The sequence below is a fragment of the Sapajus apella genome, unplaced genomic scaffold, assembly GCF_009761245.1.
Source record: "Sapajus apella isolate SASKATOON/1434 unplaced genomic scaffold, GSC_monkey_1.0 scaffold2, whole genome shotgun sequence".
NCBI lineage: Eukaryota > Metazoa > Chordata > Mammalia > Primates > Cebidae > Sapajus > Sapajus apella.
The window spans coordinates 75385508-75400351 of NW_022436942.1; the positions used below are offsets into that span (position 1 = coordinate 75385508).

General features: G+C 47.0%; 1 protein-coding gene across 3 annotated transcripts in view; it reads right to left on the reverse strand.

Annotated features, from left to right (window-relative positions):
• Positions 1-14844, reverse strand: part of NOS1 (nitric oxide synthase 1) — a 228813-nt gene that overhangs the window by 13494 nt on the left and 200475 nt on the right. For all 3 annotated transcript variants that reach the window (XM_032240963.1, XM_032240971.1, XM_032240980.1), the window contains 4 exons: positions 14627-14765; positions 13962-14040; positions 5520-5713; positions 2940-3109 (listed from right to left, as the gene is read on the reverse strand). In XM_032240963.1, coding sequence (XP_032096854.1) covers positions 2940-3109; positions 5520-5713; positions 13962-14040; positions 14627-14765 — 582 coding nt within the window. The remainder of the gene's footprint in view (positions 1-2939; positions 3110-5519; positions 5714-13961; positions 14041-14626; positions 14766-14844) is intronic.

The following is a 14844-nucleotide window of genomic DNA, read 5'->3' on the forward strand; positions in this document are numbered from 1 at the left end:
TGACAGCAAAGCCCAGCTGTAACCAGGCAACAGAGGCACACTCTGGAGCTCTGGAGTTATTTTTCCTTAATCTCAGAAGATGCCCTAGGCAGTCTCTTATTGCTGGCACAGAAGGCTCAGTTTCTGAGACCAGGGTGGGAGTACATGGTATAACAGAGCTTTTTCCCATGTTCCTAAAGACTGTCCTGGCCGTATTTTGCAGGAGCAAAATGGACCAAGAACCCTGGCCTCGAAACTCTGAAACTGACATCACCTGAAACTGACATCCATCACCCTGTTGGTGCCACGCTGGCTTCCCACAGGCTGCTTCCTGCCAATGACCAAGCACAAGAGGCCCCAGGACTCCTCCAGGACATTGCTGGGCCTTCCTTAAGCTGCACTGCAGTCTAGAACATTCCTGTCCAACCTTTCTTCCTTTTTCTTTGCATGGGGTTAGATTTATTTTGAGGTCTGATGGTTCTTCCAGCCTTATCTGATCCCGTTTTCATTTTCTGTCACGCAGGCGTTTCCCCTAATAAAAATCCTTGCTCATTTAATCCTATCTTGAAATCTGTATTTTTCGGAAGAAATGAACTAATATATATGGGTTATATCAAATTCTACTATTGATTGATTGATTGACATAGGGTCTTGCTCTTTCATTCAGGCTGGAGTACAGCTGCAAGCTCATGATTTATTGCAGCCTTGAACTACTGGGCTCAAGTGATCCTCCCACTTCAGCCTCCTGAGTAGGTGAGACTACAGGCATGTGCATTGACACCCAGCTAATTTAATTTTTTTTTGTAGAGATGGGGTCTCTCTATATTGCCCAGGTTGGTTCCAAACTCCTGGCCTCCAGCAATCTTCCCATCTCCACCTCCCAGAGTGCTGGGATTACAGGCACGAGCCACTGTGCAAAAAATCTACTTTAAATAAGTTAAAAACGGTGCAACCTAATAAGGTACCAACAGTGCAATCTATGGTCTTTCTTCCTATTAGCCACCCTCCTCCATTAATTAAAAGTTGTAAGTCAAAATTATACTTGCAGGTAGTCTAAAAAGTTAAATAACTTTGCAAAGCTTATGATTAAAAATAATGGTCTCCTGTTCTACCTCCGCCATCTGCTTCCAACTCCCCAGAGGTAACTACTTACAGCTCTTTAAGTGTTCCTTCTGGTATTTATTTTCATATTTCTAAATATTATGCACTCACTAATGAGCCTCTTCCTTGCTGCCCACCATTCAATCCCCCCTCCTGGATGGCAGAAGAAAGCTAAGCCACCCTGTGCTGGGGGCTTGCTTATTGGAAAGGACCCTCCACACTGGGAGGAGTGTAGGTGGTTCTCCTGGGTAGAATTCTTACTGAGCAAGGCTTTACAGTGGGCTGGGGCAGGTGAGCCCAGGGTTTCTTTTTTTTTTTTTTCTTCCTGAGACAGAGTTTTGCTCTTGTTGCATAGGCTAGAGTGCAATGGTGTGATCTCAGCTCACTGCAATCTCCGCCTCCTGGGTTCAAGTGATTCTCCTGCCTCAGGCTCCCGAGTAGCTGGGATTACAGGCATGCGCCATCATTCCCTGGCTAATTTTGTATTTTTAGTAGAGATGGGGTTTCACCATGTTGGCCAGGATGGTCTCCAACTCCTGACCGCAGGTGATCCACCTGCCTTGGCCTCCCAAAATGCTGAGATTACAGGCATGAGCCACTGTGCCTGGTCTTGAGCCCAGGGTTTCTAAGCAAGGGTGGTAGAGGCTAGTTTGGTTCATTTTACAATCAGAGAACTCTGATCTGCAGTGGTCCCACCTGCAGCTCCTCTGAATTGGCAAAAGCTCACCATTTGCAGCCACATGGATGGAACCAGAGGACATCGTGTTAAGTGAAAGAAGAGAGGCACAATAAGACAACTTTTGCCTGTTCTCATTCATTTGTGGGAGCTGAAAACTAAAAGCAAATGAAATTATGGAGATGGAGAGTAGAAGGAGGGCTACCAGATGCAGGGAAGGGTAGTGGGTGGGGTGGGGAAGTGGAGATGGTTCATGGGTACAGGAATAGAAGGAACAGAATCTAGGCTGGGTGCGGTGGCTTATGCCTGTAATTCCAGGACTTTGGGAGGCCACGGTGGGTGGATCACCTGAGGTCAGGGGTTTGTCAGTAAAACTCCATCTCTACTAAAAAAAAGCTACATAAATTAGCTGGGCATGGTGGCAGGCATCTGTAATTCCAGCTACTCAGAGGGCTGAGGCACAAGAATCCATCCTCTGAGCCTGGGAAATGGAGGTTGCAGTGAACCGAGATCACGTCATTGCACTCTAGCCTGGGCTAGAGAGTGTCTCAGGAAAAAAAAAAAAAAAAAAAAATTAGATCTAGTATTTCCTAGACAAGGTGACTATAGTCGACAATAATTTACTGCATATTTAAAAATAACTAAAAGAGTGGAAATGGAATATTCCCAGCACAAGAAATGATGAATGCTTGAGGGGATGAACACCACATTCAGCCTGATGTGATTATTACACATTGCATGCCTGTATCAAAACATCACATGTACCCCGCAAATATATATACCTACCAAGTATGCATAAAAATAAAAATTAAAAAAAAATCAAAAAACAAGAAAAAAACCTAATCTTTAAACCAAGGCATGGTGAGATTCTGTTTCTTTTTCTCCTAAGCATGGAGTAAGATGGCACTAATGGAAGCTCAAGTTTCCAGAGGGAAGGCAGAGTTAGAACAGCAATTTCTGTTGTAGCCAGGGACCTGTTTGATTCAAGGGAGTCACTCTTTATGCCAGGCCTTAGAAATGGGGAAAGACCAGCCACGTTGGACCAGCCAATATGGCTGCGAATAATGGCCCCCTTGGCTCAAGACTGCCATCTGCCGGAAGCCCAGTGCAATAACAGTTTTCAACTCTAAGGATGAGGAGGTGAAAGGCACCCCCTAGCGTCGTGCAAAGCCTGGGGACCCACCTTGCTGAGGACCAGCAGACGCTGCTTCTCCTTCTCGCTGGTGGCAAGGGAGGCAAACTGCTGCAGCTGCAGGGGTGTTGGCGGCGTGGTGATGTCCAGGTAGTACTTGAAGGCCTGGAAGATGGTGCAGGGCGGGAGGCGGCACTCGTCTGTCCAGTTACTGATGACGCCTGTGGAGGTACAAGGTGGGTGAGGGGTGGGTGTGAGGGGGCTTGAGTCCAAGCTGGGGGTCTGGGTCTGCTCCTAGAGCAGAGGATGGGGCCAGGGGAGCAGGGCGGCTCCACAGCCAAGCAACTCCCTAGCTCTCCACCTTCCACGACCAGGATCCAGGGGACCTCACGTGTGCAAGAAGCAAATCCTAAAGTAATTAGGCAAAGGAATCCAAAAATTAAGAAAAAAAATGAAGAGAGGAGAATATTAAAAGAGCATGACATAGTCCACTGGCGTTCCACACGACGAGCCCCCAGCTGTGTGTGACAGAGACAAGCCTATTTTGGCCCCATGTGTCTTCACATGGTAGCAGCCTCCCAGCCCCGAATGGGATGTTAGGGTTTGTCATTATAAACACTAACATTTATCTGCACATTCTATATGCTGATTACTATTACTAATGTTTTATATTATTATTATTATTTGAGACAGAGTTCTGCTCTTGCTGCCCAGACTGGAGTGCAATGGCTCGGTCTCGGCTCACTGCAACCTCTGCCTCCTGGATTCAAGCAATTCTCCTGCCTCAGCCTCCTGAGTAGCTGGGATTATAGGCATGCGCCACCATGCCCGGCTAATTTTGTATTTTTAGTAGAGAAGGGTTTCTTCCTGTTCATCAGGCTGGTCTCGAACTCCTGACCTCAGGTGGTCTCCCTGCCTCAGCCCCAAAAAGTGCTGGGATTACAGGCTTGAGCCACTGTGTCCAGCCTGAGTATTTTATATTATCAACTCATTTAGTCATCACAACAATCTGAGACAGTTAGTGTTATTTTTCTCCCCACCAAGAAAAATAGAAGTACAGAGAGGTTAAGGAATTTGCCTGAGGTCACACAGCTCATAAGCGTGAAGTTAGGCAGTGTGGCTTCAGACCTTGTTCGAACAACTATATTGTACTCCTTCTATACACTTTTCATCAAATATGGTTCCTATATGTAAGTCTCTCCTTCATCCAAACAAAAAGCTCTATTTCAACACAGAGGAAGAACTGGCTGGGTTGGATTTATTTTTATTTTAGTCATTAATTTTTTTGAGACAGAGTCTCACTCTGTCACCCAGGCTAGAGTGCAGTGGTGCAATCACAGCTTACCGTAGCCTTGAACTCCCATGCTCAAGTGATCTTCCCACCTCAGACTCCTGAGTAGCTGGGACTACAGGCATGTGCCAGCATGCCTGGCTAATTTTATTTTATTTTTTATTTTTTTGAGATGGACTTTCACTCTTGTTGCCCAGGTTGGAGTGCAATGGCAAGACCTGGGCTCACTGCAACTTCTGCCTCCTGGGTTCAAGCGATTCTCCTGCCTCAGCCTCCCAAGTAGCTGGGAATACAGGCGCCCACCACCACGCCTGGCTAATTTTTGATATTTTTAGTAGAGATGTGGTTTCGCCATGTTGGCCAGGCTGACCTCAAACTCCTGACCTCAGGCGATCCATCCACCTTGGCCTCCCAAAGTGCTGGGATTACAGGGGTGAGCAAGCATGCCCGGCCTGATGCCTGGCTAATTTTTGCACACACACACATATATATATTTTGTAGAGATGCAGTTTTGCCGTGTTGCCCAGGCTGGTCTTGAACTCCTGGGCTCAAGTGACCTGCCCGCCTTGGCCTCCCAAAGCGTTGGGATTACAGGCGTAAGCCATCTCGCTCAGCTAGGATTTCCTAAGAAAGGGTAAGTCTCTCCAAAGCAGTGCCTTCCTGAGAGGTTTTCAACAGGCTTTGACTATGTGCTACTTTCACATTCTGTCCTGACTTTACATCCTTGCTCTTTTGTAAAAGTGACGGTCGTGTATCATAATCTGCTAGGTAAGGTCACTGCGATTCCTTGTCCCTGACCCTGAGCGCACCTGTGCTCCTGAGATGAAGCACTGAGACCCATTTGCCTGTGAAAGTTCCTCAATATGAATGTCAAGGATGGACACTTAAGCAGCTGAAAAAATGTGGGTTCATTTCCTAGTTGGCCATCGAGCTTCCTATGGTGCCTTTTGATTCTAAGAGGAGGCAGGATCAGACTTCGGCTGTTATTCGCTTGGTGGGCAATGGGCTACTAGAGATTTCCTGAGGGGTAGCGGTGAGGATGGAAAGTGAAAGAGTGTCTAGTGCTAAAGTCTGTGTCTAGTCAATGAAGGAAGGTAGCGGCCCCCTTCTCCCAAAGGTGAGCCATCAATGGCCTGGCACCGTGGGCATTTATTTGCTTGGCTGGTTGGGCCAAGGTGGATCAGCCATGAGAAAGCGGAAATCTTCAGTCTCACAGGCTGTCAGCGACAGAGACCCACTCTCCTGCCTGGATTGGTGATTGGGAAGAATGGGTATCTTCTTCCCAGACAGCCACTGCCTCTGCAGCTCCCTGGAGCCAGGAAGCGTCCCGGGAATGTTACCTAAAGCCGTGTTCCGCTCCTCCAGCAGCTCCACTTTCACCATCTGGTTGACTGGGGGCGCATCCTCCAGCCGCTCGATCAGGGCGTTCACGAGGTCCTCGTGGTTGCCAGGGAAGACACCCAGGTGGTCCCCAGGCTGGTACTGCAGCTCCTGATTCCCGTTGGTGTGGAGACGCACGAAGATGGTTGAGCGGCTGCAGGAAATTGCAGAGGGACCATGGGACAAGGCCCACCAGCTACTTCCCCCTTTTCTTTGCTCTTTTGTCTGTCCTTGTTGGCTGCACTTCTCCTCCTCCCATTCTTGCAGAGACCTGTGCTGATCAAGCCTGTGCCCCAACACTCTATTACTATTATTATTATTTTGGTAAGATAGGGTCTTGCTCTGTCGCCCTGGCTGGAGTGCAGTGGTGCGATCACGGCTCACGGAAGCCTCAATCTCCCAAGCTCAAGTAATTAGCTGGGTGTTGTGGCATGTGTCTGTAATCCCAGCTACTGGGGAGCCTCAGCCTCCCGAGTAGCTGGGACTACAGGCACGTGCTGTCATACCTGGCTAATTTTGGAATTTTTTGTACAGATGGGATTTCCCTATGTGGCCCAGGCTGGTCTCAAACTTGTGAGCTGAAGCAATCTTCCCACCTCGGCCTTCCAAAGTGCTAGGATTACAGGTAAGGGCCAGTGCCCAGCCATCATTCTTCACTGAGGTTTTTATCAAGGTCACCAGTGAACTCCTCACCGCAAATCCAATGGCTGCTTCCTAGGGCCCACCTGGATCTGGAAGCAGTGTTGGGCGTGGCTCTTCACTCTCTCTTTCTTAATTCCCTTCTTTTGGATTCTAGCACCCCATTCTCAGTACTAACAGGGGTCCTCTCAGGGTCTAGCACCTCACTGGGACCGCAGGCTGTGGTGTCTCCAATCTGTGAAATTCTCTTTCCTAGGAATTCCCTGCCCCACCCACTGTGGCAACCAGGGCTCCTCCTATCGTCTCGGTAAAGGAAAAAAGACTTGGCTTTAAGCTCGGGTTCCCCCTATGCATAAATTCACCAATATTACAAAATTGAGAGATCACAAAATAAAACACAGAAGGAAGTCATTGATGCCTGCAAGGTTATACCTTTCTGCATCGATTTTTGTGTTTCAAGTTCAGGAGTCCTGTGCTAATCAAACAGCTTTCAAGAATAAACTCTCAGAATGTGATTATTCTGGTCTTTTAAAAAGTTTCAGTACAGGCTGGGTGCGGTGGCTCATGCCTATAATCCCAGCACTTTGGGAGACCGAGGTGAGCGGATCATCTGAGGTCAGGAGTTCGAGACAGCCTGGCCAACACGGTAAAACCCCGTCTCTACTAAATATACATAAATTAGCTGAGTGTTGTGGCACGTGCCTGCAATCCCAGCTCCTTGGGAGGCTGAGGCAGGAGAATCGCTTGAATCCAGGAGGTGGAGGTTGCAGTGAGCAGAGACTGCACCACTGCACTCCAGCCTGGGCAACAGAGTGAGACTCTGTCTCAAAAAAAAAAAAAAAAGTTTCAGTACAGATATACTACATTTCACACAATAGCTGCAAACTCTAGGATCAATCACACTTTGAGAAATCAAATCCTTTGCACCCTTTGAGCTACGATTGCTTTTTTGGATCTGCTTTTTCTTCATTGCCAATTAGTTTTCAGTGGATAGAGATGCTTGATATTCAACATGAAGTTTCTATATTCTCTATGGTACATAAATCAACACTTGAATAGCCCAATGGGACTCGCTATTTAAAGGAGTTTTGGCTCAACCAAGAACCCTTTTGTGCTACAAATAGCCACCATTGTTAAAAACAGTTGAGCGGGCACATTATTTTGGGGGAGGAAGGAGTGTCAAGTATTTTCTTGAAGCAAGGCATCCCCGCCTTTAGCATAGTGGGGAACTTAGTGACCATTACTGTGAATGGCGGTGCTAGGGTCTGGGATCCCACTGTCCCTCCCTGGGCAGATCTTGCCCTATCTGGGAACTCCCATGACTGCGCCTTCTCTGAGCTCACTCCGGTCTTTGGTTCCTGGGGAGCAAAGACATCACCTTCAAAGAGCTGCAGGAAGGAAATAGCAGAGGTCGTGGCCAGCAGGGGGCACTGTGGGGCTTCTAATTCGGGATCCTCCTAAGCCTACCCAGAGGAAGCCTTTGAAAGGCCCGCAAATCAATTCCCGCTTTCTTTCCAGATCATCACGATTTGTACAAAATAGAAACGCAGAGGACCCAAACTTGCTGAGCTAGCTCACGAGCACAGCCACCTCCCTCCAAGTCCTCTTGAACGAGGCAGAGGGTGGCCGTGCAGACAAGGAGCAGGATGGGAACGTGGCTGGCAGGTGGGCTTAGAAGGCGGGTCCAGGCTCTGGCCCTGCTGGGAGTTTAACCAAGGGGACTCTGCAGGCCACTTGCTGAGAACCTTGGCTTTGGATGGCCGTGGGGCCCCAGGGCACCTTGCTGGGCTCGTCTCTGATGCTTTGCTGGGAAGCCGAATCTCTGGGGTATAGCACTGGCTCAGAAACCAATTGTCTGAAATCTCAGTTCTGCTGAGCTCTTTTTTTTTGAGATGCAGTTTCATTCTTGTTGCCCAGGCTGGAATGCAATGACACGTGATCTCGGCTAACCACAACCTCCGCCTCCCGGGTTCAAGAGATTCTCTTACCTCAGCCTCCTGAGTAGCTAGGATTACAGGATTTGGGCCACCATGCCCAGTTATTATTATTATTGTTGTTTTGTATTTTTAGTAGAGACAGGGTTTGTCTATGTTGGTCAGGCTGGTCTTGAACTCCCGACCTCAGGTGATCCACCACCTTTGCCTCCTAAAGTGCTGGGATTACAGGCATGAGCCACTGCACCCAGCCTGTTGAGGTTTCTAAGCAGAGAATTTATTATTATTATTATTATTATTATTATTGAGAGGAGTCTTGCTTTGTTGCCCAGGCTGGAATGTAGTGGCGTGGTCTTAGGTCACTGCAGCTTCTGCCTCCTGGATTCAAACAATTGTATTGCCTCAGACTCCTGAGTAGCTGGGATTACAGGCATCTGCCACCATGCCTGGCTAGTTTTTGTATTTTTAGCAGAGACAAAGTTCAACCATCACAGCCAGAGTGGTCTTGAACTCCAGGTCTCAGGTGATCTACCCACCTCAGCCTCCCAAAGTGCTGGGATTACAGGTGTAAGCCACTGCACCTGGCCTATTTTTAAACGTTTTCTGAAAGCTTGGGACACTGAGAAGTACAGGGAGAGGGGAAGAGGCAATGAAACAGCAGCAGCCATGTGGGCCCTATTCCCTTCTCCCATGAGTGTCTCCTCTGTATGATTTATTTCCAGCCACATCCAGAAGCGAGACACACACACACACACACACACACACACACACACACACACACACACACGTTCATTTGGCAGTGGCTCAATGATAGGTTTGCAGATAAAATAATAATTTGCTAATGTCCAGCTTTAAATGGGAAAAAACAGAAAATGTGCATTCTTCAATGAAAAGAGTAAATATTGTCAGCTGTGAACTGCTCAAGTTAATGAAGTTCATTCATTCTACACATGGATATTGCGTATCAGGCACTGTTCTAGGCACCAGTGAGGGAGTGATAGGGAAGGATGGCAAAGTGCTCTATTCTCATTGAGAAGTCATTTAAAAGAGCTCAGGTGGGGTTGGTGATGTGGATGAGTGGGTGGTGATGGGCTGAGGGGGGTGGGCTATGTCAGACAGGACAGTCAGGGAGACTGGCGGAGGAGACCATCTGGCTCTCTGACGCTTAAGCAGAGACCTGCAAAGACTTGCAGGCACAGCATTCCCGGGATAGGGAAGAGCATGTGCAAAGGCCCAGAGGCAGAGAAAAGGCGGCATGTTCAAGGAAGGGAAAGAAGGCTGGAGTGTTTGTTTGGAGGGTGGGAGGGGTGGATCACAAGAGCCTCATGATGACCTGTCATGGCAAGGAATTTGGAAGTTTCCTGAAGTCTAGCAGGAGACCACCAGACGCTGTGAAGCAGGGAGTAATAGCCTTCAATTTACGGTTTTAAAAGATTTCTCTGTCTGAGGACCTGCTTGCATAGTAAAAGATTAGGGTGGAGGCGGCCAGAAATTCACATCCTATACAAGTGGGACACCTGGTCCTAACCAGTTTTTCTCACCCTATGCAAATGGCACACCTGGTTCAACCAATCTTTTGCACCCTATGTAAATCAAATACTGCCTCCTCACCCAGGCACCTATAAAACACTCTGTATTTCACTGTGGATCTGGCAACCCATTTCTCCGGGACCCCTCTCTGCAGCAGAGAGCTCTTTCTTTCACCTATTAAACTTCTACTCTTAACCTCAAAAAAAAAAAAAAAAAAAAAAAAAAGAAAAAGAAAAAAGAAAAAGAAAAAGAAAGAAAGGAAAGATTCCTCTGTTTGCTTTTTGGAAAATGATCTTTTTAGAGAAAAGTTCAGAAACCAAGATACAAGTTGGGTGGCTATTCTAGGCACTCAGATCAGAGATGCCCATGGCTCCGCTCCAGGTATTGGGTGGGAGACGTAGCTGAAAGACAAGGCCAAGGGCATCTGCTGAGGCACTGCATGACCCGTGCGAGGGAGAGAGAGGAGCGAGGATGACACTGGAGGTTTTGGCCGAAGCCACATGTTGATGTCCTCGGTTGAGATGGGGAAGGCTGGAGAGAAACAGTTTTACTTGAGGAGAGATGAGACTGAAGCCTTCTTCCGATCAAGAACTCAGCATTGTAATGTCTGCCACTCTCCCAAACATCCCAGTGCTGACTTGACTTCTGCTATTCTTTCTTCCTGGACCCCCCTCCTCTCTTCTGCCTTTCTTAAGCCCACCCTCCCTGAAGAGGTTCATCTCAAACCCCGTGTTCCCCTTTTCCTCCTGACTTTGGGGACTTAGCGTCTACACCCCACACATTAGCGATCCATTATGCTCTCTCTTCTGTGTCATTTGCTAATTGTTGTATGTGCATTAGAAAATTTATTTCTAGGCTGTGACACTGACTGCGGTCACTTTTCTCTTTAGATTTTCAAGGATCATCCTCAAAAGGCTGCCTATTTCCTCAGAAGCACTTTGCCTGCAATTGATGGTTTCTCTCAGGAGGATTAGTGATATCTTGGTTATGGCCTCTTGGGCCAAATAGCCCAGCTTCAGCCTTAGGCAGGAGAAAATGGGAGAGTCATGCTTTTCCACTCAATAATCCTTCCTCCTCTTCTTCTTTTTTTTTTTTTTTAATAAACCTTATGAAGCTGGAAATGGTATTCAGCTTACAAATAGGTAGTGCTTTTAAAGCCCTTTAAGCTCGAAAATACAGAACATGCTTTTAGAGAGACAAACACGGAGGCACGATTGGGCTGTCGTTGTGCTAATTCATAACTGATTTTAATTCTACACTCCAGTTCTAACCTTGTTTGGAATATTCTCTGGCTAGTCACTTTTAGGACCGTAGCTTAGAGTCAGGTACCCTTCTGGATTGGCGGGAGTGGGGGCTGATTTGGGGACTTTTGGTTCCACTTAGCATCAGAACATTTGCAAGTTTCCTGCTACTTATGTACTATGGCTTTGGGAATAAATTCTGTAAGCTTGTCTTTCATAGTTTGTTGCTGAAAGAAACTTCCAGTAGATTATTAGACCTTCTCATGCAATGCCACTTAAATCATCCTTTCCCATAGGACAGAAATAAGTAGTAAGAGATATATTTCAACTAGAGTCCCTCTCTATATCGGAGGCCATTATGCTCTGAATGGCACTTAACTAATTATTCAGAGATTAATTTCCCCCTCCATTTCTTTCATGTTTGGGACTCTAAGAATGTGGGAGCTCTGGGGCTCTTCTCTGTGGATCACTTTTATCAAAGGTTTGGAAGATTACATTGAAAGCAGGCACACTAAATTTGCAGGTGACATGAAGCAGGAATGGATAAAGAATACTGACTGGACCCTATGATATGCTAGTTGCTTTATGTAGCTTATTTTTAATACTCAGCAGCATTGCAATGCTGGTGAGGCCATCTGTGTAGCCATTTGGCACACTGACTTTGGCGTCAGATAACCGGGTCGGTGTGACCTTGAGAAAGTCACTTGTATTTTTTAGCTGTCATTGCTCCTATTTTAAATGTGTATGGTAAGAGTACCTACTTCCCAGGCTGGTTAGAATTATAAAAGATCCTGCACAGAGGGCTCAGCACAGTGCTTGGAACACAGAAAGCTCTAGAAAAACATTAGCAATCTTCATAGCTACCATTCCCATTCTAGAGGTAAAGAGACAGACCACCTAAATGACTTGCCCAAAGCTGGACAGCTAGCGCATGGCAGAGCTGGGCTTAGAACCCAGGACTGCTCAACTCAAGAGCCTATTTTTTTTTTTTTTAAGACAGAGTTTCACTCTTGTTGCCCAGGCTGGAGTGCAATGGTGCAATCTTGGCTCACCACAGCCTCCACCTCCTGGGCCCAAGTGATTCTCCTGCCTCAGCCTCCTGATTAGCTGGGATTACAGGTATGTGCCACCGTGCCCACCTAATTTTGTATTTTCTTTTCTTTTCTTTTTTTTGAGATGAGTCTAGCTCCATTGCCCAAGCTGGAGTGCAGTGGTGCAATCTCAGCTCACTACAACCTCTGCTTCCCAGGTTCAAGCGATTCTCCTGCCTCAGCCTCCCAAGTAGTTGGGATTACAGGTGTCCACCAACACACCCAGCTTATTTTTGTATTTTTAGTAGAGATGGGGTTTCACTGTATTGGCCAGGCTGGTCTCGAACTCCTGACCTTGTAATCCACCCACCTCGACCTCTCAAAGTGCTGGGATTACAAGCATGAGCCACTGTGCCTGGCCAAATTTTGTATTTTTAGTAGAGACAGGGTTTCTCCATGTTGGTCAGGCTGGTCGCGAACTCCCGACCTCAGGTGATCCACCTGCCTCAGCCTCCGAATGTGCTGGGATTGCAGGCGTGAGCCACCATGCCCAGCCAAGAGCCTCCTCTTAGGCATCACATCTCAAATTGATCAAACCAGGTCTGTTCATCTCTCTATTGTATAAGTAATTTTTTTAGCTCTAATGCAAGTCTTTGCATTGGTTCCCATTGAATGGAATGTTTGTCACTTTGCAGTTACAGCAGAAGATCTTTACAAGTCTTGATTCTTTGTACAGCATAGTTCAGTGCACTGTTCTTGTGTTCAATGGGTTACCCACCTCTGTTGCCAGAGCAGCAAGGGGGTCTCTATGGCACTTTGCAATGATTGGAAAACAGCCAGTCCTTGGAATAAACAAGAGCTTGTCCTTTACTGTGGGTGGCACCTGGGAGCAGAGGTGGGTAACCCAGTGAAACACAGTGCAGTAAAGTATGCTGTGCAAAAATTCAAGACTTGAAAAGGTCTTCTGCTGTACCTACAAAGTGAAAAAGATTCCATTCAATAGGAATCTCTGCAAAGACTTTCATTAGTGCGAGAAAAATTATTTATACAAGTAGAGAGTTGGACAGACCTGGGTTGATCATTTTGAGACGACAGGAGGTCTAAGAACAGCAGCGACCGCTTTTAACGGAAGAGCAGAACGGTCATTAGAACCATGCCTGCGATCTCAGGCTGCATTAGCGCGTCCTGCTCAGATTGGTGATGGTGGTAATAACCTCAGCACATTTGGCAGTGATCACATGCCCTCTACTGCACTGTGACCAGGTCTGAGAGTGACATTTTCTTTTACTAAAGGAAATGGACAGAGTGTGTCCTTTTACTAAAGCCAGAGGCTTGGGAAACCACATCTTAGGAAGAATGACTTGAAGCAGTTAGGACCCATGGGAGATTGGTCAGGGTTGCTGGCTATTTGCAGGTCTCTCATTTGGAAAGAAATAAACTTGTCTTAGGTGTCACCAGAGAGTAAAACTGGGCTTAAAATAAACTGCTAGGAAGACATGCTTTGGTTATAATAGATAATAAGATAATTGATTATATTGGATTTTAAGCTAATTTCTAATAATTAGGACTTCAAAACACAGAATGGGCTGTTTTGTGAGATAACAAGCCTCCCATCAACCCAAAGAAATTTAAGCAGAGTGTGGGTAGCCATTTTTTAGCACTCCATTAAAAAAATTATCCACAATAGGAAATACTTGAACTAAGTGATCTCCAGCTAAGATGCTGTGGTACAATGAGCATGTAGCAATTCTATGGGGGTGCAGTCGACTGTGAAAAATTACTCAGAAAACCTTTTTCTTTCCCCTTTTCAGGAGATCAACACCAACTCCTTTTCCCACCCCTTCAGATTAGAGCTTGGGAAAAGGAAGGCAGGAAACCCAGATGCTACAAAGTAGCAAGGGGGTCTCCACGGCACTTTGCAATGATTGGAAAACAGCCAGTCCTTGGTGTCCACAAGGGCTTTTCCTCCACCGTGGGTGGCATTTAGGAGAAGAGGTGGGTAACCCAATGAACCATGGGGTTCCTACCTGGATTTAGGGCTTTGGAGGTTTTGACGGCTAAGGAGTCGGGCGGCTGAGACTCGCTTTTTGTGGACAGTGGATAGACCTGTGGGGAGGAAAAACAACAGTCTTCCTGAGATGGGGTGGAATGTTCCACAAAAACTCCCCAGGTGGGGCAAGGTGGCTCATGCCCGTAATCCCAACTGCCTAGTAAGCTGAGGTGGGAGGATCACCGGAGGCCAGGAGTTCAAGACCAGCCTGGGAAACAAAATGAGATCTTGTCTCAGAATATTAATACACACAAACCCTCTGCGGCATTTTATTCAACCTCTACTGACACTTCCACTGATCTCTGGAGTGCAGTGAGAGACAGACGAGAAGAGATCAGGCACGCATTGGTTGGGATGGGTGGGGTGGTTGTGGGTAGTGCAGAACAAAAAGAAAATCTGGTTGAGTTGAGAGGAGGATGGTTTAAAAGAACACAGTATGTTACTAGAGCAAGAGAGAGAGACATTTCCTAGCACTTGTTTCATGGAGCGTGGGAGAGCAGCAAAGCATTCATTTTGGTAGGACTGCACTAAAGGGAGAGCAAAGCAATGAAGCCTGTCTTCTCTAAGCACCTTCTGGAGGTGAGATCGCCTGCCTTTCCCCCACTGTCATGAATGCCTCCCTGGAAGGGTGGTGGGAGGTACCTTGTGTGAGTTCTGGAGCTTCGGCCACATAGGTGAGGCGGAACTTGTTTCTCTTCCAGCTGCGGTCATTGCTGATGAGGGAATTGTTCGCCTTTTCAATGTTGACATCATCTCCCACACAGAAGACATCACAGGCTGCCTGTGGTGTACACAAGGCTTTCAGTGACCTCTTTCAGCCAAGTGGATATCCTCTCCAAGTCGTGGCATATATCTATCTA